At 40.6% G+C, this 27,366-nt stretch overlaps 1 protein-coding gene across 1 annotated transcript; it reads right to left on the bottom strand.

Moving 5' to 3' along the window:
- Positions 1–6,729: 6,729 nt before the first annotated feature.
- Positions 6,730–26,798, bottom strand: SAMD7 (sterile alpha motif domain containing 7). Its single transcript, XM_060767542.2, has 9 exons — positions 26,481–26,798; positions 19,251–19,408; positions 18,981–19,107; positions 16,243–16,379; positions 12,416–12,494; positions 10,857–11,539; positions 10,155–10,276; positions 9,334–9,444; positions 6,730–7,400 (listed from the first exon to the last, which is right to left on the bottom strand). The coding sequence occupies exons 2-9, from the start codon at positions 19,351–19,353 to the stop codon at positions 7,128–7,130; spliced, it is 1,635 nt and encodes a 544-aa protein (XP_060623525.2). The 5' UTR covers positions 19,354–19,408; positions 26,481–26,798; the 3' UTR covers positions 6,730–7,127.
- Between the last annotated feature and the right edge of the window lie 568 nt (positions 26,799–27,366).

The raw sequence follows: 27,366 nt of genomic DNA, 5'->3' as shown, positions 1-27,366 counted from the left end.
AGCGGGGAAGCATGCGGGGAATGCGGAAGTGCTTCATCAGTGTCGCAGATGGACGATGAAAGCGACAGCTCCCCTGGCGGCCAGAAAAAGTTAAATAGCCTCTGTCTATGTCTGTATATGTTCGTATGTCAAAAATTGGCATTGAATGTTTGCCATATATGTGTACACTGTTATCCGCCCTGAATCCCCTGCGGGGTGAGAAGGGCGGAATATAAAAGCTGTAAATAATAAATAAACCCCCTGCCAAGAAGCAGGAATATTGCATTCAAAGCACCCTCAACAGATGGCCATTCAGCCTGTTTAAAAGCTTCCAAAGAAGGAGCCTCCACTTAACTCTGGGGCAGAGAGTTCCACTGCTGAACGGCTCTCACGGTCAGGAAGTTCTTCCTAATGTTTAGATGGAATCTCCTTTCTTGTAGTTTGAAGCCATTGTTCCACATCCTAGTGTCCAGGGAAGCAAAAAACAAGCTTGCTCCCTCCTCCCTATGAACTTCCTCTCACCTATTTATACATGGCTATCAGGTCTCCTCTCAGCCTTCTCTTCTACAGGTTAAACATGCCCAGCTCTTTAAGTCACTCCTCATAGGGCTTGTTCTCCAGATCCTTGATCATTTTAGTCACTCTTCTCTGGACACATTCTAGCTTGTCAATACCTCTCTTCAACTGTGGTGCCCAAAATTGGACACAATAGTCCAGGTGTGGTCTAGCCAAGGCAGAATAGAGGGGTAGCATGACTTCGCTGAATCTAGACACTATACATGTTTGAGGATCAGGACATCCGATGTTTGTTTATGAAGCCATTGAAATTGAATCCAGACAAGACAGAGGTACTCCTGGTCAGTCGCAGGGCCGAACAGGGTATAGGGTTACAGCCTGTGTTAGACGGGGTCGCACTCCCCCTGAAGACACAGGTTCGCAGTTTGGGTGTGATCCTGGACTAATCGCTGAGCCTGGATCCCCAGGTTTCGGCGGTGACCAGGGGAGCATTCGCACAGTTAAGACTCGTGCGCCAACTGCGACCGTACCTTGGGAAGTCTGACTTGGCCACGGTAGTCCACGCTCTGGTTACATCCCGCCTTGATTACTGCAACGCTCTCTACGTGGGGTTGCCTTTGAAGACGGCTCGGAAGCTCCAACTAGTCCAACGGGCGGCAGCCATGGTACTAACAGGAGCAGGGCGCAGGGAGCATACAACTCCTCTGCTGTACCAGCTCCACTGGCTGCCGATTAGCTACCGGGCCCAATTCAAAGTGCTGGCATTGGCCTTTAAAGCCCTAAACGGTTCTGGCCCAACATATCTATCCGAACGTATCTCGGCCTATCAGCCCACCAGGACCCTAAGATCTTCAGGAGAGGCCCTTCTCTCCATCCCGCCTGCTTCACAGGTGCGGCTGGCGGGAACGAGAGACAGGGCCTTTTCTGTGGCGGCCCCGCGGCTTTGGAATGCCCTCCCTATAGAGATAAGATCAGCCTCCTCGCTGATAGTATTTCGGAAAAAACTCAAGACATGGATGTTTGAGCAAGCATTCGGCTAATCCGATGCGATGAAATCTCTGATCAAGGACTGGCAATCACAGACAACGAAATTGGATTATGATTTTAATTTAAGAGATGCATTGGTCTGTATTGGTGGCCCAATACTGTGTATTGTATATGTATGTGTTTTATATTTTTAATTGGAATATTGTTGTTTTTAAATGTTGTAAACCGCAATGAGTCGCCGTTTTAGGCTGAGATATTAGCGGTATACAAGTGTACTAAATAAATAAATAAATAAATAAATAAATTGTCCTCCCAACTTTGTTATATGCCTGAGAAATGTGGACCGTCTACAGACCGTCTGTTGCCCTTAGCCTTGGCTATCAGTTTTTCCCATTTCCATTTCCCCCCTTGGGTATCTATTGCTTTATTTATTTTTCCTATCCAAGATGTAAGCTTAAAGCATATAGTCTGCCAAATATTCGTACCATTTTTGTATATTCCAATTTTTATGTTCTTCCCATTTCTTTGTGCCACTGCTATGTAGCTGCATACATGTAAAGTTACACAATAGAGGATTCCAGGTAGTATTTTTAATTATAAACTTTGAAGAACTAAAGAAGGACCAATATATTTAATCTCGTATAATGCAGACACGATGGAATATTCTTGCATCACCTTATATCACATGTTTTTGCAGACAAATCAAGAAAAGTAATGCAACAGTAATACATCCCAATTAAAATCTCGTGTCTAACCCCTGCAATTCTTTCGTCGGGATGTTCGCATTTTGGAGTAATTCCTAGACAGGAAGGGTTGTGAAGCAATAAGAATTACAGGTCTGTAACTGGTGCAACCTTTGTGGCTAATGGTTTCAAGATGTTACTCAACGATAACTGAAACAGACTTGGAAAAAGGTGAATTAGGCAAGGCTGATTCAAACGTATTTGCTCTTAGACACTGAAGTCTTGTTTAACTGGATTATGTTATGTTTGTTTGGTTTAAGTGTGTCCTTTTTCTTTGTCCTTTGATGATGTATATATTTTGTTAAAACTTAATAAACACATTTTTTAAGTATTTGCTCTTCCTCATGCCCCAGGAAAGAATAATGTGTTCTTTGGAGTAGCCATTAAAATCCACAACAGATAAAATCAAAGTGCACAACTATGCCTTCCCTAGCGAGTAGGATTAATGTAAAAGACAGTTTGTAATCTCTCACTCAACCAGTTTGTAACCTCTGTTTCCGTGTGTTTGTGTCCAGTGTGGGTGGCAGAGAGAAAATCTATGTTACCTTATTTAAGGGTTTTCTGAGCTAGTTTGACTTTGTGAAGAACCACTGAATCCAGCTGGTGAGATGTTTGTTCTTGGGGACTAGATCAGTAGAACATCTTGGCTACTGCGTGTTTTCTTAGCAATGAGATTAAGCAGGGAAAAATATCAATAGATGCATTAAAGGGGAGATTGCCTAGAATGTGTACAGTTTAGTTCTTTGGACTACTACTGTATCTTCTGCTGGTAGAGTTGTTGGCCATGCTGAATGTGAGCAGTATGGGAGTAGTCAAAAAACAGATAACATTTCAAAGATCTGAGCTCAGAATAGCCAAACTCCAAGTTAAGCTTGCCCTTAAGTGAGGGAAGAGGAAGAGGGCAAGGAAAAACTGCAGCAAGTAGGCTACCTATAGCTCAGGATGAGTATACTTTGCTTTGATGATGACCAAAACATCAACTTTAACTTTTATGGCATAAGGTTTGCCATGTTATATGATAACTTTCTGATAACTTCAGTGAATGTTAAAAAGTAGGCTAGACTTGCAAAATCTCTGGCATGTGATCAGACCACAATTTATAGTGAGTTGAAAACTTTTCAGAAGAATAGACTGAGGCATACTGAACCACAATATTGATCCACAGCAAAATATTAGTGCAACTGGCTCATTGAGCTGAAAAGCCATTTCATGGTGACTTTGTTTAAAAGATAATTATGTGATTTATTCACAGATGTCACGTATGGATTTCGACAGCATACTTTCCCAAGTCTGGCTGAGTTGTTTTCCATCAGGTCATCATGTCGTCAGATTAAACATCTCTGCTAAAATATCAGCCTCACCATCACTATCATTTACGGTAATTTCATTCAATTAATTACATGTAATTGTTTTTAAAAACTTTGTAAATGAACACAAGAATTCCTTGTCACATGATTTGACATATATGTATGAAGATCATAGTGGGATATGTTTGCAGAACACGTTATCGGTGTTGCTCTTATCTATGATATGATGTCTGCTTTGTGTTAGATAAATCTGATTGGGCATGTAAACTGGATCTTACTGTTTCCGCCAAAATCAGCATTATTTCCTGCCTGCTGACCCTCATGCTCCATGAAGCCATGGTCCAGAAAGTTGGAGCTGATGTTTAATAGTCTGTGAAAGATACATTGGGGGGGGGGGGGGGGCTCATAGCTTACAGCACATGCAATGAGACCCCATTGGATTCTGGCCATATCTTCATATTCTGGCAGGCCTTGCTAAAAATAGTATTTCCAAACCTTGAAATATTATTCCAGAAGACAGATCTAACTTCACAAATGCAGAATTTGGCTTTTATCGTTCTCATTACTTAATAAGCTATATAAAACCGGCATCTTCCTTTAAGCTAATAGGTATCATTTGGCAGCACAGCTATCAGGGATGCTGCTGGCAGGTTCAGTTTCTGTTAAAAGAGGAAGCCCACAGGGCATTTCATAGAGCTTTTAATAATCACAGGAAATCTAATAATTGTACAAGCTGAGATAAGGCTTTAGCAAACCTCATGTCTTCTGGTTTGAATACCTTCTGAGGCCCTCTAAGACGACAACTAAGTTCAAAATTCATGAGCTTGGAAGAAGCAATTTATTTCTGTTACTCCTTATAATATTTAAAAGCCATTACTTTTTACAATGTGAATCAGTTCATTTGGTAACTCAGTGCATTTGTCGTTTGTTAAAATGCTGCTAATGCAACAGAAGCACTTACTTGTTACAAAATTAAGTAACTTCTTGTGTTATACCTTTGAATGTAACTTTGATATGCTATCATCTCTCTCCCTTTCCTATAATGTGCTATTGGTAAGTATAAATTGAAATGCATTGCTTTCCAGATGGGCCTCAAAATGTTTTTAGCCCTTTTCTCTCTGTAAGTAGCTCAACCAAAAGCAAATAATAAATCAAGCCCTGGGCAACAAGAGGGATATGTGGAAAGGGCAAAAGATTGAGCTCACTGTGCAAGGACAAAAAGGTACAAAAACAATGCACTGTTTGAGGTAATAGCCACAATAATGTACAAAATCTGTTTACAGTTCCATCCTTCGAACAAAAAAATGCTGCCTCTTTGAGAGAACAATCATATTACTTCAGACAGACGTAATTGTGTAAATGTTAAATGTGGAGGTAGTTACTATTACTCAAAAGCATGACGTCTTTATGTTGGAAACCTCTTTGACATCTCACTTCTAGGTCTCCCGGAGCTAGAAGTCTTTAAGCTAAATGAAAGTGAAAATGGCCATCCTCTTACTAAATAAGACAAGGAGGGCCACTACAAGAGAAAAGGAAAAAGAAGTGCAATAAATATCATATAGCCTGGATAGCACTGTTGAAGCTCACACTGTGAACTCACACTGGAAGGCTTTGCTGTGTAACAGCTGAAATTGAATTATATTCTGCCAGCTTGCAATCCTATGACCCCCGTTTCTAAATGTGGTTCATGAACAGATAACTTAGTATGCTGCTCTTCCTTCCCTCTGTTCAATATCAATACCATCAAAAATTTCCAATAAAATATGTGGATTTTTAAAAAGCCAGGAAAGGATATTTCACCTGAACATTTGGAAGAACTTCCTGACTGTAAGAACTGTTCAACAGTGGAGCTCTCTGCCAATAGGATTTTGGCCTGCATCAATAGGAGCATAGGGTCTAGATCTAGGGAAGTAATGCTACTCCTCTATTCTGCCTTGGTTAAACCACACCTGAGATATTGTGTCCAATTCTGGGCACCACAATTGAAGAGAGATATTGACAAACTGGAATGTGTCCAGAGGAGGGCGACTAGCATGATCGAGGGTCTGGAGAACAAGCCCTATGAGGAGCAGCTTAAAGAGCTGGACATGTTTAGCCTGAAGAAGAGAAGGCTGAGAGGAGATATGATAGCCATGTATAAATATGTGAGAGGAAGTCACAGGGAGGAGGGAGCATGCTTGTTTTCTGCTTCCCTGGAGACTAGGATGCGAAACAATGGCTTCAAACTACAAGAAAAGAGATTCCATCTGAACATTAGGAAGAATTTCCTGACTGTGAGAGCTGTTCAGCAGTGGAACTCTGCCCTGGAGTGTGGTGGACGCTCCTTCTTTGGAAGCTTTTAAACAGAGGCTGGATGACCATCTGTTGGGGTGCTTTGAATGCAATATTCCTGCTTCTTGGCAGGGGGTTGGACTGGATGGCCCATGAGGTCTCTTCCAACTCTATGATTCTATGATTCTGTGCCTCGAAGTCCAGTGGAAGTGCCTTCCTTGGAGGCTTTCAAACAGAGGTTGGATGGCCATCTGTCAGGGGTGCTTTGATTGTGCCTTTCCTGCATTGCGGGAAGTCAGACTAGATGGCCCATTTGGTCTCTTGCAATATTATTCTATGACTATTTTATTTATGGGGTGTTTTAGGTCTGTAATCAGGTAATCTTCAAGTTAGCTTGGATTCATTAAAAAATCAGCTTTGAAATGTTAACATTTTAATTGGAATGAAGAAGCATCCTTTGGTGCATTGATATGGACATACTGGCCCCTTCTACACAGCTGAATAAAATCCCACATTATCTGCTTTGAACTGGAATATATGGCAGTGTGGACTCAGATAACCCAGTTCAAAGCAGATATTGTAGGATTTTTTGCCTTGATATTTTGTGTTATATGACTGTGTGGAAGGGCCCTCTGATGCAATTTAAAAATAAATGCTGTTTGTGAAAATGAATTCATGAGGGAAATAATTTAATGCATACTGTTAAATAAATGTAATTATTATTAACATGTTAATAATAATTACATTTATTTAATAGTATGCATTAAATTATTTGAAGATTACCAAATAGTTGAATGTTACATGTCAGGTGGTACACTAAAATAATCTAAACTGAAATTTAACTTTGTTTTTTAAAATGTGGAAAATAGAATGTCAGATAAATAATTCTGATAAAGAGGGCAAACAGAATAAATTATATTCAGCTCTCCAGCTCTAGAGTGCAGTTCAGTAGACACTCTTGTTTATTTCAGACTGCTGAGGTCTACAAATCCGAGTGAATCAAATAATTGTGGGTGAGGAGGCAAAAATCCTCATCTCCATCAACCATATACTGGGATGATTACAAAAGTACATCTCAAACAGGAATTCTGGGAGACAATTACAAATCAGCCAGAGATCTACCAGAGATCTACTTGCCCTAACATCTTGCTGCTTCTCTTTATATGCTTTCATGCTTACTAAATAAATTGTTCTTTTTCATTGCACACATGTACAGCAATTCAGCTATTAACAAAAATAAATAAATAATACTGAGCACAGTGTATTTCATGTGTCCAGGCTTTGCAAGATTTTTTAAATGGTAAGTTTTTTAGTGTGTCCAGTTTCAGTTTTTCTGATAGTTGATCATACGGAAATCTGGCTGTGCACTAGGTACATCAGATGTATGTTCTCTGCTTTCCGTTGCACCATGCTCAACTATTTTGGAAGGTTCAGAGTCCTGGGAGGCAGGACTAGCCAGAGCATCACCAGTATTGTTGCAGTGAAGAGGGGATGCCATATCTGGGGGAGCATCTGAAGGCTTGCTTGGAGCAGACGGAGTGGGCATGGATAAGGGAAGGTTCATCATGTAGAAGGCACTGCCCAAGCGCCGGGACACCTTTGGAGAAACAAGGAATGATAGGTATTATTTTTAAAAAAATATTACCAGTTGCTGCCGGTTTGCTACCGGGCCCAATTCAAAGTGCTGGCTTTGGCCTATAAAGCTCTAAATGGTTCTGGCTTAACTTACCTGTCAGAACATGTCTCCCCTTACGAACCATCGAGGATTCTAAGATCGTTTAGGAAGGCCCCGCTCTTAGTCCCGCCATCGTGTCAAGTATGTTTGGCAGGGACGAGAGACAGGGCCTTCTCAGTAGTGGCCCCTCGGCTATGGAACACCCTCCTTAGGGAGATTAGATCAGCTCCCTCTCTCTTAACATTTCAGAGGCAAGTTAAAACATGGCTGTTCGAGCAAGCGTTTACAAATGCAGAGTAGCTAATATAAGAAATCAAGCGATTTGACAATGGAACTGGACAATGCTTGATAATAATGAGACGCTAATGATGTTGTTTTTATTGCTTTTGTGGTGTTTTATATTGTTTAATGTTTTAATCTGTATTATGTTTTCATATGTACTGATTTGTTGGAAACCACCTTGAGTCGCCGATTGGCTGAGAAAGGCGGTATACAAATACAGTAATTAAATAAATGATTAAATATCCATACATATGTAGCAGATTATCCCGAAGTCTGATGGATCCATATATTATCTAAGCCTTCCATTCTTGAGCAATAACTCTTAGCATCTGCCAAGAAATGTGACCATTGGCTGTGATAGTGTTATTCTCCTGAATGCAAAGTTCCGCAATCACCTCTTGGAGTCTTCATCTATTTTTCCACTAAAGCATGAAATTATAGTACATAAGCCCATTTCTGAGAATACTACTGACATTGCTAAGATATTCCTAGTGTTTCAGCAGTAACAGACCTTGTAAAACAGCACTTATGTTGGTCTAGGTCAGGAGAACATTTAAACCAGGCATGGGCAAACTTTGCCCCCCCCCCTCAGGTGTTTTGGACTTCAACTCCCACAATTCCTAACAACCTACTAGCTCTTAGGAATTGTGGGACTTGAAGTCCAAAACACCTGAAGGGCTGAAGATATGTCCATGCTTGAGTTAGACGAAGTACGCTGCTTGGAATTAAAATATTTATCAATAATGAACTATTTTGAGTCAGTGTGGTTTAGTAGTTTGAGTGTTGGACTAGGAAACTGGGAGTCCGTCCTGAATGTCCACTTGACCATGGAAAACCGGATTGATGACCTTGTGCAAGCTGCACTCTCTCAGCATCATGGCAAGTTCCTTCTGAACAAATTCTACCAAAAAAATCTCCATGATAGGCTCATCCTAAGGCAGTGGTTCCCAACCTGTGGTCCATGGACCACCAGTTGTCAGCAAGAACAAAAACATAGTCTGCAGCCTCAGCATTACTACACTGTTGCCGAAACCATGTGGCAACAAGAGCAACTGGTCTCGAAAAACCCTCTTATAGTGCCAAGGCAACGGGATGTCGGAAGAAGAGAGGCTGACCACTCACAAAAGATTACTACTACCACATCAGCTCTAGATTATTAAATATGGTTTTCTGTGGACAAACAGATGGCGACTACTGGATTACATATGTTCTGTATCAGAAACTAGAGCTGATGTGGTCTATTCAGAATCAGGATCCCAAATAACCAAATCGAATCTAAAGTCGAGCAACAACTGATTTCTAACCCTTTTAGAACCAGTGTTGGAGAGTGGTCCCTGGTCAGAGTGGTCCCTGGTCAAAAAAAAAGATTGGGAACCACTGTCCTAGGGTCACCATAAGTCAGAAATAACTTGAAGGCACAAAACAACAAGGTTCTGTTTTAGTGGCCAGACCCCACCTAAATCTAGGCTTGTGATAAAAGCTATATAGATAGCTAAAAAAATAGGCATGTCCATGGAACAACTTTCATTCTTTCAGTATGCTGAATTTCAGTATTTTGAGTTTAATTACTTACCTGCAACCGTATCTTTAATGCAGGTCCAAGTTTTAATCCCATTGTGTCCAAAAGATGTTCTTCTGTGAGTAAGGGTAAGGTTTCCCCATCAATGGCGTGGTCTTTAAATATCTTATCAAACAAAACAATTGAATTGACATTTCAGCAATAAACCAGAATTCTAAGAGCTAAAACTGATTGTAGTGAGTAAAAGATTAAAATGGAGTGATTGCGCTTCTTTTTTCTTTTCAATGAAAGATATTTTGTAGGTGACCCAGTGGTCATGACTTCATTTCTGCCAGAGCTTGGAAATATTAGTAAAAATTTCGTCCACTTTGTGTTTATTTATGTCTCTTTTTTGTCAATGCATAAGTCAGTATTTTCTGTCACATTCCAGAAATCAGTAGGATTCAGAACAGGGATAAATCAAATATTTCCTAGAATGTTGGCTAGTGGGTTGTGGGCAGGTTTTATCAAGGGAGACCCCTCCCCCCCAAACACACACACTTTCTTTTGGGCTGCAGCAGCAGAAAACTCTGCCTCTTTGGTTGCCCAGATGGTAATCTGGGGATACTATGAGGACAGACAAGTATCCAAAGGATGCTAAAGCCTCTTCTACTCCTTTCATTAAGATACTTCCACTTCTGACTCCTGCAAAGCCCATTGAGTAGTGTCAGTCCCTAAATGAAGTCATGGCTTCATCATAGAGATCCTTCATCCTTGCATATAGGTTTGCTCTTCCAGACACGTTTAACTTGGACTTGAACCATCTCTGATTTTCCACCTCTTTTCAAACCATAGCTACAGCCTCTTATTAATCAATAAGAAATATTGATGGTTACCTGTGCATAGTCTGAACACCCCGGAAGGCTGATGATAAAACTATATACATCTTCAACAGTCCATTTGCGGATATCTTCAATAGAAGAAATGTCTTCTGTATTCAGAATCAGTCCAGATGTGGCTGTGGGAACGAATGAACAGGTTTGGCATTCAGTTTCATGCAGAGAGATGAGAAAATATTATTGGCTCTAATGTCTATGTGTAGTATGTATGCTATGCACTTATGGGATGCTAAAGCTGCATGTTTAAAAAGGCATATGCAGTAGCTCCAAAAGTCTCTTTCCCTAAAGTGGCAATACCTCTCTTTTGTTTTGATAGGTTTTGGTGACTCTATCATAGAGTATTCTTGGTAGGATTTGTTCAGAGATTTCCTATTGCCTTCTCAGGCAGAGACAGTGAGATTTGTCGTACAATCATAGAGTTGAAAGAAACTCTATGCGAGCTAATCCAATTTCTCACCATGCAAGAGGAATACAGAAGCCGAGTACCCAGTGAGCTTCCAGGTTTGAACAAGGATTCAAAGTCTGGTTTCCCAGAATCCTGGTCCAAGAGCTCCACATATAACCAGCGGTAAGCATAAATAACCATGACTTGCTAGTTTATGTTTTTTATGAACGGAAGTCATGTGTTTGTGCAACAATAAAATACAGCCAGTCCTCTATGTTTGCAGAAGTTTCCACTCTGCCATAAGCATTGCTTACCTGAAGGTAGCAGTGGGTTGTTGGGTACAGAGAAACCATATGGGAGAGCAGAGAATGCAAATGCAGAGGGATACACATACTTTTCTTCAAAGGCTGAGCAAGAGTTGCTAGAATCTTTTTCATTCCCATTGTTGCAGCCATTGGTTTCGCTGGGTATTTCATGGCTACCTGAATCTTTCCTTAATCCATGCTCATACTCCTTGCCATTTTTGGCTACCACAGAAGATGGCTCTGTATGGACTTTGCTTTGTTCATGTTTGCTTAGCATCTCCACCTCTGCTTCTTTTTTGTCCTCTTTTTCTTCATCAGCCGTCACAGCAGCCAGGTCTGTGGCCTTGTCTTCTGCTTGGCTCTTGATGCCATTGACGGTACAATCATTGACCTTGTGATTCCCAGCTCTTCGGCCCGGACGTCGGCCTCGCTCCCTTTGAAGAGTGCTGACAGGCGGATAGGGACTGGTGGCCATGAGCATGGCATTGCCATGAAGTTCGTCAAGGGTTGTTCGATGAACATACAAATCATTAGGAAGGTGGCCTTCAGGTATCCTGTGTCTCCCTCGGAAAGCAACTGGGCTAGCTGGGATACTGTGGTAAAGAAAAGGGCCTTCCAGCCCCAATAGCCCTTTGCGATGAGCTTTTTCAATTTCCTTTTGTTGAAAAATGGCACCCATTTCCATTTCCATCCTAGACAAAGGAACATGAGATAAGGAAGAGGAATCAATGGCATATATTGAAATGAAACGTTCTTGTCAATGTCATAATCACTGTTAGTTCAAAGCTAAGAGTAAAGGACATGCAGCTTGATTTGTAAGCATGGAGCTGTGACTTAGGATCTAGTAACCACTCAGGTGGCAGCTTATGCATAATAATAATAAAAAGGAAATACATGATCAAAAGAGAGTAGAACACAGTGAAGATTCCACAGGAAACAGATTTAGCAATAAAGATGAATATCCAGGAAAAGATATTATAGTTGAAACACAAATAAGACACATCTTACTATAATTAAGAATGACTGTGACTAATTTCCTTTTGTCCAGAAAATAGCTAGTGATGGACACCTTAACAGTCCTTCTCTTTAAAACACATTGAACTGAACATCCTTTGAAATAGAGTATTATACTCTAAACGTCTGCTTCTTAAACTGTGGGTCCAGACCCCCAAATGGGGTCCCCTTAGCTCAATGTTGGAGCATTGAAAAAATTGGGAACAGTAAAAGGTTTCTGAATGCCACCCATTTTTGCAATGTTCATAGTGGACTCTGCAAAAAATGTTTCAGCTGTAGTTCATAAAAAGGAAACTCAACCTGTTTAGCATGCCTTGCAAATGTAGATTTGTTATCAGTAAATATATCTCTTTTATTTACCTATAAACCTGAGGTCATATAAAATATCCCAGTTTTCATCTGTGAAATGTTGGAGGGTATGTTGATGGTTATGAGCAAATATGTGATCACTTCAATGTATGCCTAAATTCAGTAGTGATTGAAGCCCGTAAGACTATAATAAAAAAGCATCACTCCAATGTTGAATTGTAGGATGCATTGCATTCATACTTTACCTAGCAATGTTTTGTTTCTGAACCAGTTCTTGCCTTCTGGTTACAGCTTCCATAGATTCTGGTTGGAGAAAGCTATATCCTAAAAAAAAAGTTGATAAAAAGTTAAAGTTTTGCAGTGTTCATGTGAAGACTATTTTCCAATATTGATGAGTTTCTTGGTGTTCTTTGTAATTGCAAATCTATCTGTTTAATGTGATTTTTTTTTAGATTGGAGAAATTGATCTCCAAATGCAGGAAAGCACAATTTTTGGTACACAATTCTGTTTTATTTATTTTTTTGGACTAAAAATGTACATTGTATTCACATACAATTAGTTTAGAACAAATTTCTTATCACTTCTCTGGTTGAGGGATTCATTTTAGGGTTTTGAAACTAATTACATGTTTCACATGACTCCATGCAGGACAGAACTAGAGGCAGTTCTCTCTTGAGGTTTGCTATTTATTGAGGAAGCGGATTAATAAGTCAAATAGTGGTAAACATATGCCACTGATTTTGCACTGTATGTTTCTGTTGGATATTTTGAAGACTGTATATGAAACTATTTAGTGGGACATACAGGTCAACTGATTTCACAGACTGCTTGTTTTCTACTTTGTAAAGTGGTTGTTGTTGTGTGCCCTCAAGTAGTTTCCAAATTATTGAGACCTATCACAGTGTTTTCTTGGCAAGATTTGTTCACAGAGAGAATCTGATTGCAGCTAACAAAGAAAATCTTGCACATAGATGAAGTCCTGGATTTGGATTACTGTTGACTTGAGGTATGCAATATCCCCACCCACAGATGGCAGTATAGCCTCTTCTTCACAACTGTTGATCCAGCAACCATGGGATAAAAGCATGGAGATACAGGATAACTGTAATATTTGCATCAACTAGGACAAGCTCCTCTCTTGTGGAAATTTGAGGGCTCTAGAGCTTATTTGAAAAGGCACAACCGAGGTGTACAAAATTGTTCAAGATGTGGGATTAAGTAGATAGGGAGAACTCCCCCCCCCCCCCCTACTTTCAGAATATTAAACCCTGTGATCATAATCTGAAGATGAATGAGGGAAATCCAGATGAGAAGAAAGGATGAACTTTGCACAGCAGAGGAAGGTTCAGACACACGAAAGAATGACAAAGATATCAGTGGCTACTTTTCATTTTGATAGCCATGCAACACATCCCATATGAGACAGCTCAGGATACCAGTCTGTGCAGAACATGAGTAGGACCGTGCTGCTGTACTTATGTCTTGCTTGTAGGTTTCCCAGATGCATTTAGTTGGGCAAATGTTGAGAATGCTGGTCTATACCATTATTTGGTCTGATTCTTTGTTCTTCTTATGTTCTTGCTGAAGTGTCATATACAGACACATTCTAATTGAAAGTCTACTAATGGGGATGTGTGTTGTTTGCTCTGATCTATTGTTTTCTCTGCAGGACAGGGGTGACTGATAGACCTTCTATTGCAGGAGTAGCAAACCCACTGCTGATTTTACTGTCACTCCTCCTGTGTGGCTCTGAATTGAACAGAAGTTCTGTCAGGGTCAAATTAAAGGTGTACACTTCATAGCAGCTGGCATTGGGGAGCAGTGGTAAAAAAAAGGGTGGAGCTTTCTACTTCCAATATGGGAAACCCACCAGCCACCCCTTCTATAGACCAGGGCTTCTTAAACTTTTCCACAAGGAACTTCTTTTGACCCAAGGAATTGGAATTTTGTTGTGACCTCAAATATATAGGCATATAAAATAGGTATAAAAATAAAAAAATTGACGGATAACAAATAATAAATGCGCTAAGGGGACCGATTTGTAGTTGGGACTCACAGATTAAGAAGCAGTGCTGTAGACTAACTGGAAGCCTATTTTTTAGATGTTTGGGTTGCTTATAGGTACCTCCAAATTCTATCCAGAGTAATAGAATAATGTTTATATACAGTCTCAGGTTCACATAATAATATAATAATAGCTTTATTTTTGTACCCCGCCTCCATCTCCCCGAATGGACTCGGGTGGCTTCCATGGGGACAAGTCCAATCAACACAGTTAAAATAAACACATTAAAATACATAATGTGGTTCCAATACACCTGTGTACATATGACAAAGGTGAAGAGCGAGGGAAATTCCATTATCTACTTCCCATATGACATTTTCAGATAAATAGGAGTTCTGAAGAAAAGGGGCACGCTGCCTTTGTTTGTAGATGATTTACATATGCATTGCAGCAGCAATGTCTATTTAATTTGTGGTTTATAATCCTGCAATCTGCCTTGTGACAATGCTGTGCCAAGTTAAAAATCCTTTAAAATAAATACAGGTAGATAACAACAAATTATCTTATGTGTAGAAATGGAAGAATATCTAGTTAAAAGAATGCTCGCTAGCTGCAGTTTCTGCCCAGAATCCTGTTATGACACACATTTTAGGATGTTGCAGGAGGGCTGTATCCTGATTGTAGGGGTTAAAGTAAAATTCTGCCATTTTAACTGTTACTCAAGCAATTGCACTTTTCAAGACCTTGTGTAAATGCACTCCATATTGCACTTTGGTTGGGAACCTATCAACTGCTGCATAATAGGAACATACATTGGTGTAATGAGAACTGCATGGATATAATTGGTGCCATCCAGTATGCTGGTGATGCATCATATAGATCAGTGGTTCTCAACCTTCCTAATGCCATGACCCCTTAATACACTTCCTCATGTTATGGTGACCCCCAACCATAAAATTACTTTCATTGCTACTTCATAACTGTCATTTTGCTGCTGTTATGAATAGTAATGTAAATATCTAATATGCAGGATGTATTTTCATATACTGGACCAAATTTGGCACAAAGACCCAATACACCCAAATTTAAATACTGGTGTGATTGGGGGAAGGTATTGATTTTGTCCTGTGGGAGTTGTAGTTGCTGGGATTTATAGTTAACCTACAATCAAAGAGCATTCTGAACTCCACCAATGACGGAATTGAATCAAACTTGGCACACAGAACTCCCATGACCAAGAGAAAATACTGGAAGGGTTTGGTGGGCATTGACCTTGAGTTTTGGGAGTTGTAGTTCACCTACATCCAGAGAGCACTGTGGACTCAAACAATGGTGGATCTGGACCAAACTTGGCACGAATTCTCAATATGCCCAAATGTAAACACTAGTGGGGTTTGGGGAAAATAGACCTTGACATTTGGGAGTTGTAGTTGCTGGGATTTATAGTTCACCTACAATCAAAGAGCATTCTGAACCCTGCCAACAATTGAATTGGGCCAAACTTCCCACACAGAACCTCCACAACCAATAGAAAATACTGTGTTTTCTTGTGGTCTTTGGTGACCCCTCTGACACCCCCTCGCGACCCCTCCAGGAGTCCCGACCCCCAGGTTGAGAAACACTGATATAGATCGAGCAAGAAGGGTTGGATAGAATAATGTTACACTGAAACATCTGGTTCATACCTTTCAGGGAAGCTTAGTGTTCTACTCTGCCTCACAGTTTCTGCATCCATAGATTCAACCATCTTTGGTTTGAAAATATTCTACACAACAAATGCCCCCCTCTCTGAAACAAACCTTGATGTTACTTTTATATATAAGGGACACTATTTTACTATGGCATCGGGACTTGAGCATCCATGGATTTTGGTATCTATGAAGTGTCCTTGAACCAAACCCCAGTAGATATCAATGTCCCACTGTAATGCAATCAAACAACATAATGCCTACAATTCAGAAATGCATTCAGATATACTCATTATTTTCATTCTAAAAAACCAATAAGTGCTATTCATGTTTTACCATCCAGTTTGTACTGTATTCCCCCTCCTCCTGATTTCTTACCTGGACCTTGATAAACACGGTTGGCTAATAGGTTTGGCATGTTGGCATGTTGTGGGACAGCGGGACTGAGGTGAGAAGCTACATGGATCTGCCTGGGGTCACCTGGGGTCAGCATCTCAGTTGAAGGTAACAAGTCTCTAAGAAGGAAAACAGGCACCCAGTTAAAGCATGGCAAACATGGACTTGTCATGTAAAAGTGTCAAGTGAAATCCAAAACACTTCTGGTCCCAATAATTTTAGATGAGGGAAAATCAACCTATACTTTGTTGATAGGTGTTCTTAATTTTCATTTTGAATGGAAAATTTTAGTTATCAGCCTGTCCTGCCCTCATTGTAGCTCACAATAATACGCTGATTTAGCCAACAGATGGCAGACATTATTATCCCATGGGTTCTCCTGTTCCCGTCCTTATTCTCATTGTACAGTTCTTGTTCATTTCATTTGTTTAATCCTCTATAATAGTTGGGTCTGATACTTTGTTCTTACAGTGATGCAATACCCCCATTTAAGCTGCCATGGAACCTCACCATAGGCTTTACGAACAAAGGTTGATAGGTCTTCCAGTCCAGATGCATCTGGAGGGGCCACACTTTGTTATTCCACTGTGCAGTTATGATGCAGAAATGCACATTATTTATTTATTTACAGTATTTGTAGTCCGCCCTTCTCACCCCACAGGGGACTCAGGGCGGATCACAATGCACACATACATGGCAAGCACTCAATGCCATAGACACACAACATATATAGACAGACACAAAGAGGCTATTTAACTGTTCAGCTTCATGAGAGTATGTTTGAATTCCAGCCACCGGGGAGCTGTCGCTTCACCGTCCACTTGTGACATCGATGGAGTACTTCCTCATTCTTTCACACACTGCTGGAGATTTGTATGCCATTGTAAATTAGTTAAATTAGCCTCCCCGCATAAGCGGTACCTAAATTTCCTACTTGACAGATGCAACTGTCTTTTGGGCTGCAAAGGTCGACAGCAAGCTAGACAAATGGTCAGGAGCTTACTCCGACCTGGGCTGGCTTCGAACTCATGCCCTTTCTGTCAGTAGTGATCTTAATGCAGCTGACTCCCAACTAGCTGCACCACAACCCAGTCCCCATTACACCATTACAGCCATTACAGCAGTTTATCACCATGATTCTACTATAACTGCCATGGCAACTTGTTAATGGAATTCTAGGTGTGGCATTTAGAATTTCCAACCATTCCAAACTACTAACCACATGATTCCACAGAATGTTACCATGGCAGCTGAAACAGAATCATAGCACTATAAGCATGTAGTGGAACAGGGCCCTGGGACAATAAATAATGCAGAAAAATCTGTACATTTTGTGAATTAATTTACTTCAAGATTTATAACCTCCTTTTATGTCTCACTGCCAAGACAGTTAAAGCAGCTTACAGTCACAAAAATAAACCCTATTATATAGAACACATATGTCAAACTCAAGGCCCGCGGTCCAAATCCAGCCCGCCATGTCATTTTATGCAGCCCTCCTGATGCTGAACTACAATTCCTGTATTCCTCGTTATTAGACATCATGACTACAGTTGAGAGGAGTTATGATACAATTACATTTGGTAGGCTGTGGTTTGTTCTACTTAGCAAGATAGTAGGGTTTAAATTTAGATACAAGGCTTGTAGGTACGGTGCCTGAATTTAAAATGTCCTTAAACCTTTTCCCGACCTCAGAGCTACAAATGTTTTTGGTTTGCAATTCCCATTATCCCCAGTTTGCATGAGGGATCATCAAACGTGATGGGAGTTGTCATTCAATAATAGCTGGCGTCTCAAAGGGGGTAAAAACTAAGGAACATTGACTACTATGTAAAAAATTATAGTTGGCCGTCTATATAGTTGGCCATCGAGTCCTTCAGGAGATGCTAGCGGGGTACAAATAAAGTTTAATAATAATAATAATAATAATAATAATAATAATAATAATAATAATAATCTTTGAATTTTCCATCCACGCAACAACCCTTTGAAGGTAACCTTAATCATGTGGCTCTTGAAAATGAGTTTGACATGCACACAAAACTGAGAACAGCACACCACAACAGTCTTTGTAAGTAAATTGCCATATCCTTCTGATCTGAGACTTGCAAACATTGAGGAACAACCAGCAACAATGGCTAGCCATAGCTCAAAGACTGACATCTCTCTTCTACTGTGGTTTAAAATGTCAGTGTTATGTCACTGTTTAGTTATCTGGGCTATGCTAAAAATGCTGTAACTGCAATATTATGTGCACAGGGCCAACAACCAGAAGACCAAACCCTAAGAACATCCTCTTAAACAATAAACAAGCTCCAGATAAATTCAGTACTTATATAAAGATTACTACATAGGCATTAGATATTGCTCATTCACACTTTGCCATTGTTTGTATAACTCTGAAGTTATATGGAATACATTTGAAATATTGATCAATTTCAACCAGTTCTGTGAGTAGGTTGGACTGAAAGTAGTGTTGGGACTTGGTAGATCCTGTGGCCAAAGTAATCATTTGTTGTCTGTCGTTCTGCTTATTCACTTGGAAATTGCAGTAGGGCTGATATTTCAGTCCTGTTCAGAAAGGTAACTAACTTGATGGTGTTTGAGAATTGCCACGGTTTGAGATATCTGCAGTCCAGTTAGGGATGTATTTCCCCTGGATACAGAGGTCTAACTACATCTAGATAAAACCTGTTTTTTAAAAAAAATAAAATAAATACCTTTCCATGAACCGAGGTTCAAACTGTGAAGGAATTGCCTGAATTCTCTGCTGGCCTCCTCCCATCAGTTGTGGGTTGACTGCCAACATCTGGTTTCTCATTATCATCTCTTGCCGCTGTCGCAATTCTAAAACAAATCATATAATATTTTATTATATGTACAGGATGAAATGCACAGGATGTTTAATCAGGTGAAATGGGATGGTAGCCATTGTACCCAATACCTCCCAGTCCAGATTTCTTCCGCTATGAGCCATTCCTCCAGCTTACCTCCTGCTGCCATGCCACTGGCTAATCGGTATAAATGCTTATCTTCTAAGGTTCCCTGTTCTCCAAGGATTGACATCTTTCTCATATGATCCCTAGGAGTCATGCTATGGAGGGAAACAGCTGATGTTGCCACCACTTATTGATCCAATTGATATCAGCTAGGAAGAAAAACACATTGAAGCTGTGTGTTAAAGAATGTAGAGGACCACTGTGACATAGTTGTTTGAGAGTGGGACAACTCTGGAGTCCAGGGTTCAAATTCCCACTCAGCCATGAAAACCCATTGGGTAGCCTTGGGGAAATCGAACACTCTCAACCTCAGAAAACCACTTTGGGTTGCCATAAGTTGGAAACTCCTTGAAGTCATACAACAATAACAACAATTAAAGAATGTATTGTGGCATAATACAATGGAAGTACCAATGAAGAATTGAGAAGAACAAGGAACAGCAAAGATATGGCACTTTTAGTATTGGATTGGATTGTTTGGAATCTCACCTTTTTAGCCTTTGGCCCTAGTCCTCATATGACTAGGAAGTGGAGTGACTCCTGCTTGCATTGAGATCCCTCCATACCATCTTAACTGTCCATAAAATAGCATCTGAGACAAAATGTAAGCCTGGGACTCTAAAACTGTCACTTTTCTTTTCCTATATGAGGAAGCCGTGATGTTTCAAAAGCTTGCATGATGTATTTTGTGCATTTCAGTTGGGCCAATAAAGGTAACAACATTTGAGACTGATTAATTTAGGAAAAATGGCAAGCAAAGGGAGAAGCTGGTACAAATTGCTGGGTCCTGAAATTCTGGAAGGAAGCCTACGGCCTGACAGTATTGCCCATGATAGGATCATTATTTATTGATTGGTTTTGGCAGCCTTTGTAAAATCAGTGAATTTTAAACAAAATGATAATAGTGCACCAAATTCTGTATTACAAGGCTTTTAGGCTCTCCACACTTGCTGCAAGATAAAGGATGACTGGGGTCTAAATTGGGGTGTGCAAAGTAGATCTACTAGCAAGTGGGAGGAAGGACAGAAGCCATGGGTAAAACACAAAACACAATTTAATGTTAGTGGTAGTGGTTTGAAACGAAGACCCAGGACCAATCAATCTATTGTATCTTCAGCTACCCAGAGAAAGGAAGATTGAAGCAATTGCATCTCCACCTCCACGGCATGGGAGGGAAGCTTGCACAACCCTTTGCTGTTGCTTCTGGGAGTGGTGGTTGTGTGTTGTTATCGACTTATGCCAATGCCAAGACAACCCTGTCATAGGGCATTCTTGAAAAGATTTGTTCAGAATTGGTCTGCGGTTGCTTCTTATAAGGCTTAGAGAGTATGACTTGCCCAAGATCAGCCAGTAGGTTTCATGGCCAAGTAGGTATTCGAACCCTGGTCTCTCTATCTAGGGCTGCTGAAAGCAAAGAAGCTCCTTAAAATTCAGGGTGAATCTGATTTGCTGCCAAGGGCCATGTGATATGGAAAGGGAACAGCCTTGGTGTAGAAATCAAAGGGTGAAGTCAGGTGTATTTAGGGCAGGTGGCATGCCTGGTTGTGGGTGGCTATGACTTTGTGTTCTCCCCAAAAGACCTTGATGAAATGAGAAAATTTGCGGGAGGGGGGAGACTTTCCTTTGGCCTGAACATGCTTTCTGTAGCCTTGTGTCCACTTGTACATTGGGTGGAAAATGTAGATATGATAGGCTAAGCAGAAACTGAGGACTTCTCAATTTCTTATACATAGTGCTAGAACTTTGGGTTACAGATGGTTGGAGATATAGGACAGATGAAGCAAAACCCTTATCCACACAGCATATAGCTAGACTGTGGAATTTACCGCCAAAAGATATAGTGATGGTTGCCAATCTGGATGGCTTTAAAAGGGGACTGGATACATTATTAAACGTTAGGATCCTCAATGGCTACTAATCAGGGCGGCTTTAAGCCAGTGTAAATATCAAGACCAATTCCAGAGCAATGTACTTTTGCATGCCAATTACCGCAGAAACAAAGGGTAAAGCTGTTCTGTTCAATGGCAACTGGTGGACCCTACACCAAAATCAGATTCAAGACTGTCAATACTTCCATTGATGTTCATACCAAAATCCAGAGGCAATTCCGCACTCCTATGCTCACCACTGGTTCTGCTCATGGGCTTTCTATAAGTCACTGGTTGACCACTAGATAGACCTTTCAACTGATGGAACAGGGCTGAAAGCAGGGTCCTTTTGCCTAGAGACGTTACATACTGCATACAGGACCACCTGCATGCAAATGGGATACTATCCACTGAGGGACGGCTCCACCTCATCCAGATTATGAACTAGTTAAGACCCCCTGAAGCTGGGTGTGTATAAAAGCATACGCACCAGCTGTCCAAGGCTGCATTCATGTATGACTCTTCCCCTGATCCTATTCTGCAAATCCTGGCTGTGCAGCACATTATAGGGATGAAGGCAAGTTAATCTCTACTTTTAGAGTTTTACCCTCAACAAACCGTTCTTGGCAGCAGGCAGAACCACTCACCCAGTGCTAATTCTGTCTCAGTTTATTAGGCAAAGGGTAGAAGGCCAGAATCTTTATGGACTAAAAGCACTTGCATGCACTTAATCATGTTATGAGAGCCCAAGTGTGTGTATGTCCATGCTCTCCTTTGCAATATATTATAGTTAGAGAACAGAACTTTAAAAACAATAATCCAATAACGTAATCGTGTATTTAACTATTGAAAGGCATGCATTGATTTGCCTGCTATTCATATTTTTTTTCACTCATATCTGACTTCCTACTGTTTAGAGCCTTTAGAGCAGTGGTTCCCAACCTGTGGTCCATGGACCATCAGTGGTCCACAAAAACAAAAATACGGTCTGCGGTCTTATCATTACTACACTGTTGCCTTGAAACTATGCAGCAACAAGACCGACTGGTCTCGCAAAACCCTCTTATCGTGCCACAGCAACGGGATGTTGGGAGGGGAGGGGTTGACTACCCATAAAAGATTACTAATACCGCCACATCAGCTCTAGATTATTAAATATGTTTTTTTGTGGGTGAGCAAATGGTGACGACTGGATGGCATATGTTCTGTATCAGAAACTAGAGCTGATGTGATCTATCCAATGCAGTTTTTTGAATCAGTACACCAAACAACAAAATCAAATCTAATGTTGACCAAAAACTGATTTGTAACCCTTTTGGTGCTAATGTTGGAGAGTGGTCCCTGGGCAAAGTGGTTCCTAGTAAAAAAAAAAAAAGGCTGGGAACCACTGTTTTGGGGAAAGGGACTGTGGGTGCGTTTATAGACCAAAATCCAATGTTCTGCTGGTAGACGTCTCAGGACTTTCTTCCCTTCTTCCCACATCAGCCTCCATTTCTTTGGAAGGTGTTCCCAGCATCAGCTGCCATCCATTAAACTATTGATTAAGTTCTTGGTGGCATCAAATCCAAAGTGACAAAGCTGGGCTAAATTTATCTATTAGTCCAATTGGAATCATTATTGTTCTTGACCTTAATTTATGATGACCTTCTTATAAGGGCTTCTTGGCAAAATGTATTCAGAGAAGGTTAGCTGTTTACTTCCTTTAACACTGAGAAAATGGGCCTCCAATGTGTCTTACTAACAGATCTTGCAAACTCAGGGCTGTGGCTTTCTTGACTGAATCCATTCACCTGTAATGGGGTCTCTTTCTTTTCCAACTGTCTTCTGCATCGCCAAGCATTATTGTCTTGTCTAATGAGCAATGTCTTCTCATTATAGTAAAAATAAATATAAGTTTGTAAATTAAATTAAAAATGGCCCATCAGCTTTTGGAACTTAATGGAATGTTGATAGCAATCGACCCTATAATGATGAGATGTGAAATAATGATACAGCAACTCATCCTATTGTCTAAAGATGGAAATTCCTAGTTCATTCCCAGAGTGAAAGGCAGGAACCTCTTTTGCTTACTGCCACCTTTTGTCTAGGTGTGCGCATATGTGTGTGGGAGGGAAATACAGCTCCTCACTCATAGCTAAGCTAAAATCCTGGATTTATTCATTCCAGAGGCAGCTGTCACTTCTTCCCCAGAGAGGAATGTTTGTAATGGGGTCTAAAGAAACCAGAGCAGTGCAGACTGTGCTTTATCTATTATGATCACAGTCCTTGGGGGCAAAGGGTCCAGAAAATAAAGGATTTCAACAGTTTTGCTTCTGGCAAAAGTCCTGTGCAGAAGTTACATTACAGGCATTCATCATTTTTTATGCCCTTCTAAACTCAGTAGGGTTTTTCTTTTCTTGCTCTTTTTTCCTCTTTTTCTATGTTGAAGAACAATAGGTGGGGATTCATGTATTGCCATTTCACACTACATAATTGTAGCACAACAATTGAACTTTAATTGCCTGTTAGATATGTATTTTAGAAAGGGGTATTTTAAGTTTTCAGCTGGAGAGCTCTAATGCTGCACCAAAGTACCAATCCCAATTCCAAATAGTATGCAGACAATGAAATCTAAGCAACCAGGACCAGCACAAAACATTTCATTATCTGAAAGGAGCAGCAAATTGTGCCTTCCACCGGCTCACCTAGTTAAGATGTGCAGTATCTAAAGTCAGTTAATTTAGCAAATAGAACAGAAAACCCAATAACTGTATCTCCCTGTACTTAACAATAAAAATACATCTGACTCGCCATTTGCCACCTCTTTATGACACCTGAAGACTACTTACTGCTTGAGATAGTTGCCCCAGTCTGTCTCAGGACAGGGAACAACTGTCAATCACAGATTAACCCAAATTTAGGTCATACCACAACCATGAATTTTCAGTCATACTTCTCATCAATGGTCCACAATGAATGGCATCCTATTGGTTAGTCCCAGCTAGAGTAAAGCCATTTAGACAAATGCTGAATTGTGAGTTAACACATAAAAAAAATCTCACAAATTCAGCCCCCGGTGGCATAATGGGTTAAACGCTTGCCCTGGGAGGACTGAAGATCAACAGGTCGCAGGTTCTAATCCGGGGAGAGCGTGGATGAGTTCCCTCTATCAGCTCCAGCTCCCCATTGCGGGGACATGAGAGAAGGCTCCCACAAGGGTTTTTTTTTTTTTTTTTGGTCGTGTCAGGAGCGTCGCAAGGGTGATAAAACATCAAAACATCCAGGCATCCCCTGGGCAACGTCCTTGCAGATGGCCAATTCTCTCACACTAGAAGTAACTTGCAGTTTCTCAAGTCACTCCAGACACAAAAAGTGGGTTCATTCTAGTCAAGAGTGCCAGTGTGATGTAATTTTGTTTTTGCTTTTGTTTTGTTTTTTTGGGTCAGGAGAGACTTGAGAAACTGAAAGTCGCTTCTGGTGTGAAATAACTGGCTGTTGGCAGGTCGTTGCCCAGGGGATACCTGGATGTTTTACCATCTTGTGGGAGACGCCTCTCATGTTCCCATATAGGAAAGCTGACAGACAGGAGCTCATCCAGCTTCCTGGATTTGAACTACCCACCTTTCGGTCAGCAGTCCTGCTGGCACAAGGTTTTAACCCATTGCGCCACCGGGGACTCCATGAGATGTAGTTATTTAATAGATTGCAACTCTGAAGAGCAGGGTTTGTTTTCCACTCAGCCATGGAAACCCATTGGATGGCCTTGGTGAGTCACAATCAGCCCCAGAAAGCCCCATGATAGGTTCGTCTTATGGCCACTATAAGTCTGAAATTACTTGAAGGTACACAGCAATTCTGGTCAGAACTAGCATGAGAGTTTAGTACTATGAACGTTAATTGTATTCTTAACAGGAACTTATAGGAAATAGCCGAGGATATGCAAGTTGTAAATGGAAAAGACCACCCGAACATGAAAAGTGATCATGACTCTGGGTTGCTGTGAGTTTTCCAGGCTGTATGGCTATGTTCCAGAAACATTCTCTCCTGGTGTTTCACCCACATCTGTGGCAGGCATCCTCAGAGGTTGTGAGATCTGTTGGAAACTGACTTCTGAAGATGCCTTCCATAGAGGTGGGTGAAACGTCAAGCAGACAAGAGTTCTTTCTCCCACCTTGGACATTATACAGATATATACATAAACCTCACTTGCCTAGTTTCCACAACCTCTGAGGATGCCTGCATAGATGCAGGTGAAACATCAGGAGAGAATGCTTCTGGAACATGGCCATACAGCCTGGAAGACTCACAGCAACCCAGTGATTCTAGTCATGAAAGCCTTCAACAATACATTGATTCTGACTCTGCCACCAAACCTAGCAACATCTGAACTTTCAGATCAAAATGTGTAAATAATATTCATTTATACAGCTCTCTTTTACTTCAATAAAATTCTCACAATGATTTATAGGAAAATTGAATGTGAAACAATTATAATTTAATTAAAATCACTTGTCCTTTTGGATACTTTTGGATCAATTGCTAGAGATCTCAACACACAATTTAAGTCTCAGGCTACAATTTCCATTTAAATCACTATTGTTTTGCTAAAGTTCCTGTGGCACAGTGGATTAAACCGCCGAGCTGCTAAACTTGCTGATCGAAACATCGCAGGTTTGAATCCAGGGACTGGTGTGAGCTCCCACTGTTAACCCCAGCTTCTGCCAATGGAGTAGTTTGAAAACATGCAAATTGAGTAGATCAATAGGTACCGCTCCGACAGGAAAGTAACGGTGCTCCAAGCTGTCATGCTGGCCACATGATCTTAGAGATGTCTACGAACAATGCCGGCTCTTCGGCTTAGAAATGGAGATGAGCCCCAACCCCCAGAGTCAGACACGACTGAACTTAATGTCAGGGGAAAACCTTTACTTTTATTTACAGTTGGTAGAACAAAATAATTTTAAGTTTAGTCCCTCAAACCATCTGACTGACGGAAAGTTTGTTTATCATCTTACACCACAATGAAAGCACCACCTCACAAAGAGGGAGTCCCATGTGGCTAAAATTGGAAATGTAAAACCAACAATCTAGAATTTCCTTGTTTGTTTGAATTTAACATTTATGCCCTGACTTTCCAATTTGGTCATGTTGGTTTTATGTAATCTCAAGCTCAACAAAAACAAATAAAAGTAAGCTCTTTATCAATATTAAAGGTACATATTAAATATTGGTTCTTTGTAAATATTCAGCAATGATATTTACATATTCTAATTCAAGTATCCATATGTAAAATATATTTCCAAAACTGACATTAAAAGCATTGAATTATCAATTATATTTTCATATTTAAAAATGGGTATTTGCCGATACTTACCACAGTTGCCAAGACTTTAGTTTGGACACCGGGGAAGGTTGCTATGAATATCCCAAGTTTTGTGTTTCCACAGCACAAAATCTTTGCCTCAGGATGGTGCTGTCATTTGCTTGCCAGCATTTAAGACACATCACGATTAGCCTGTCAAAAAAACTCTTAACTAATGGTGACTTTGCTTTAAATACAAACTCAACTTATCTCGATTAGCCTTCATCCCCGGTCTTTAAGCCCTCCCCGCTCTGACATCACAGGCCCTTCTCCCGCACCATCTCTTAGGCAGGCTGCAGAAAACGTAATTACTGTAGCTCACTGATCTCATAAACCTATTTCAACATATAACCTGCTAAGCTGTTGTTAGCCCTTAAGGCATTTGGTGCATTCGTGGAAGGAAAAAGTGAATTGTTGCTGAAATCATGCGCCGGGACGCAGCAGAACAACAGGATGGTTTTGGTTCAATGTTGACTAAACCTACTGATTTTTGAGAAACTGTGTGCTTCTGTCACATGACTACCCCAGTGCCCCAGAATTACTGTTCCTGTTGTTTTGGAAAGATGAAAATCCCCTTAAGCACACTGTGAGGCTAACAGAGGGATCAGATGGTTATAATTCTCAAGCTGACAGTTTACTCTTTAATTCTCACTGTCAGTTAGTTAAACACCTTTCAGGGGGGAAAAAACCAAGGGGCTCTTCTCAAGTGATAGATTTCATCAACTGGGGGACAAACAGACCAATATCCAGTGGAATTTCAGGAAATGATCCATTGAAAAATTCCAGTTTTAATAGTGGTAATTTTTTTAATCGTGTCAGGAGTGACTTGAGAAACTGCAAGTTGCTTCTGGTATGAGAGAATTGGCCGTCTGCAAGGACTTTGCCCAGGGGACGTCCG

Source organism: Anolis sagrei, chromosome 3 (genome assembly GCF_037176765.1).
Source record: "Anolis sagrei isolate rAnoSag1 chromosome 3, rAnoSag1.mat, whole genome shotgun sequence".
In the NCBI taxonomy this organism is placed as follows: domain Eukaryota; kingdom Metazoa; phylum Chordata; class Lepidosauria; order Squamata; family Dactyloidae; genus Anolis; species Anolis sagrei.
This window is presented reverse-complemented; position numbering and strand designations above follow the sequence as displayed.

Bases quoted from the DNA above. Each gene is read 5' to 3' on its own strand.
- SAMD7 (XM_060767542.2), bottom strand. From the start codon at position 19,353: ATGACTCCTAGGGATCATATGAGAAAGATGTCAATCCTTGGAGAACAG. The intron at 16,380-18,980 runs GTATTTATTTTA...TTTCCTTCTTAG, and splicing joins GAACCTCGGTTCATGGAAAG to AGACTTGTTACCTTCAACTG. The intron at 11,540-12,415 runs GTAAAGTATGAA...TCCTTTGTCTAG, and splicing joins CAGAAACAAAACATTGCTAG to GATGGAAATGGAAATGGGTG.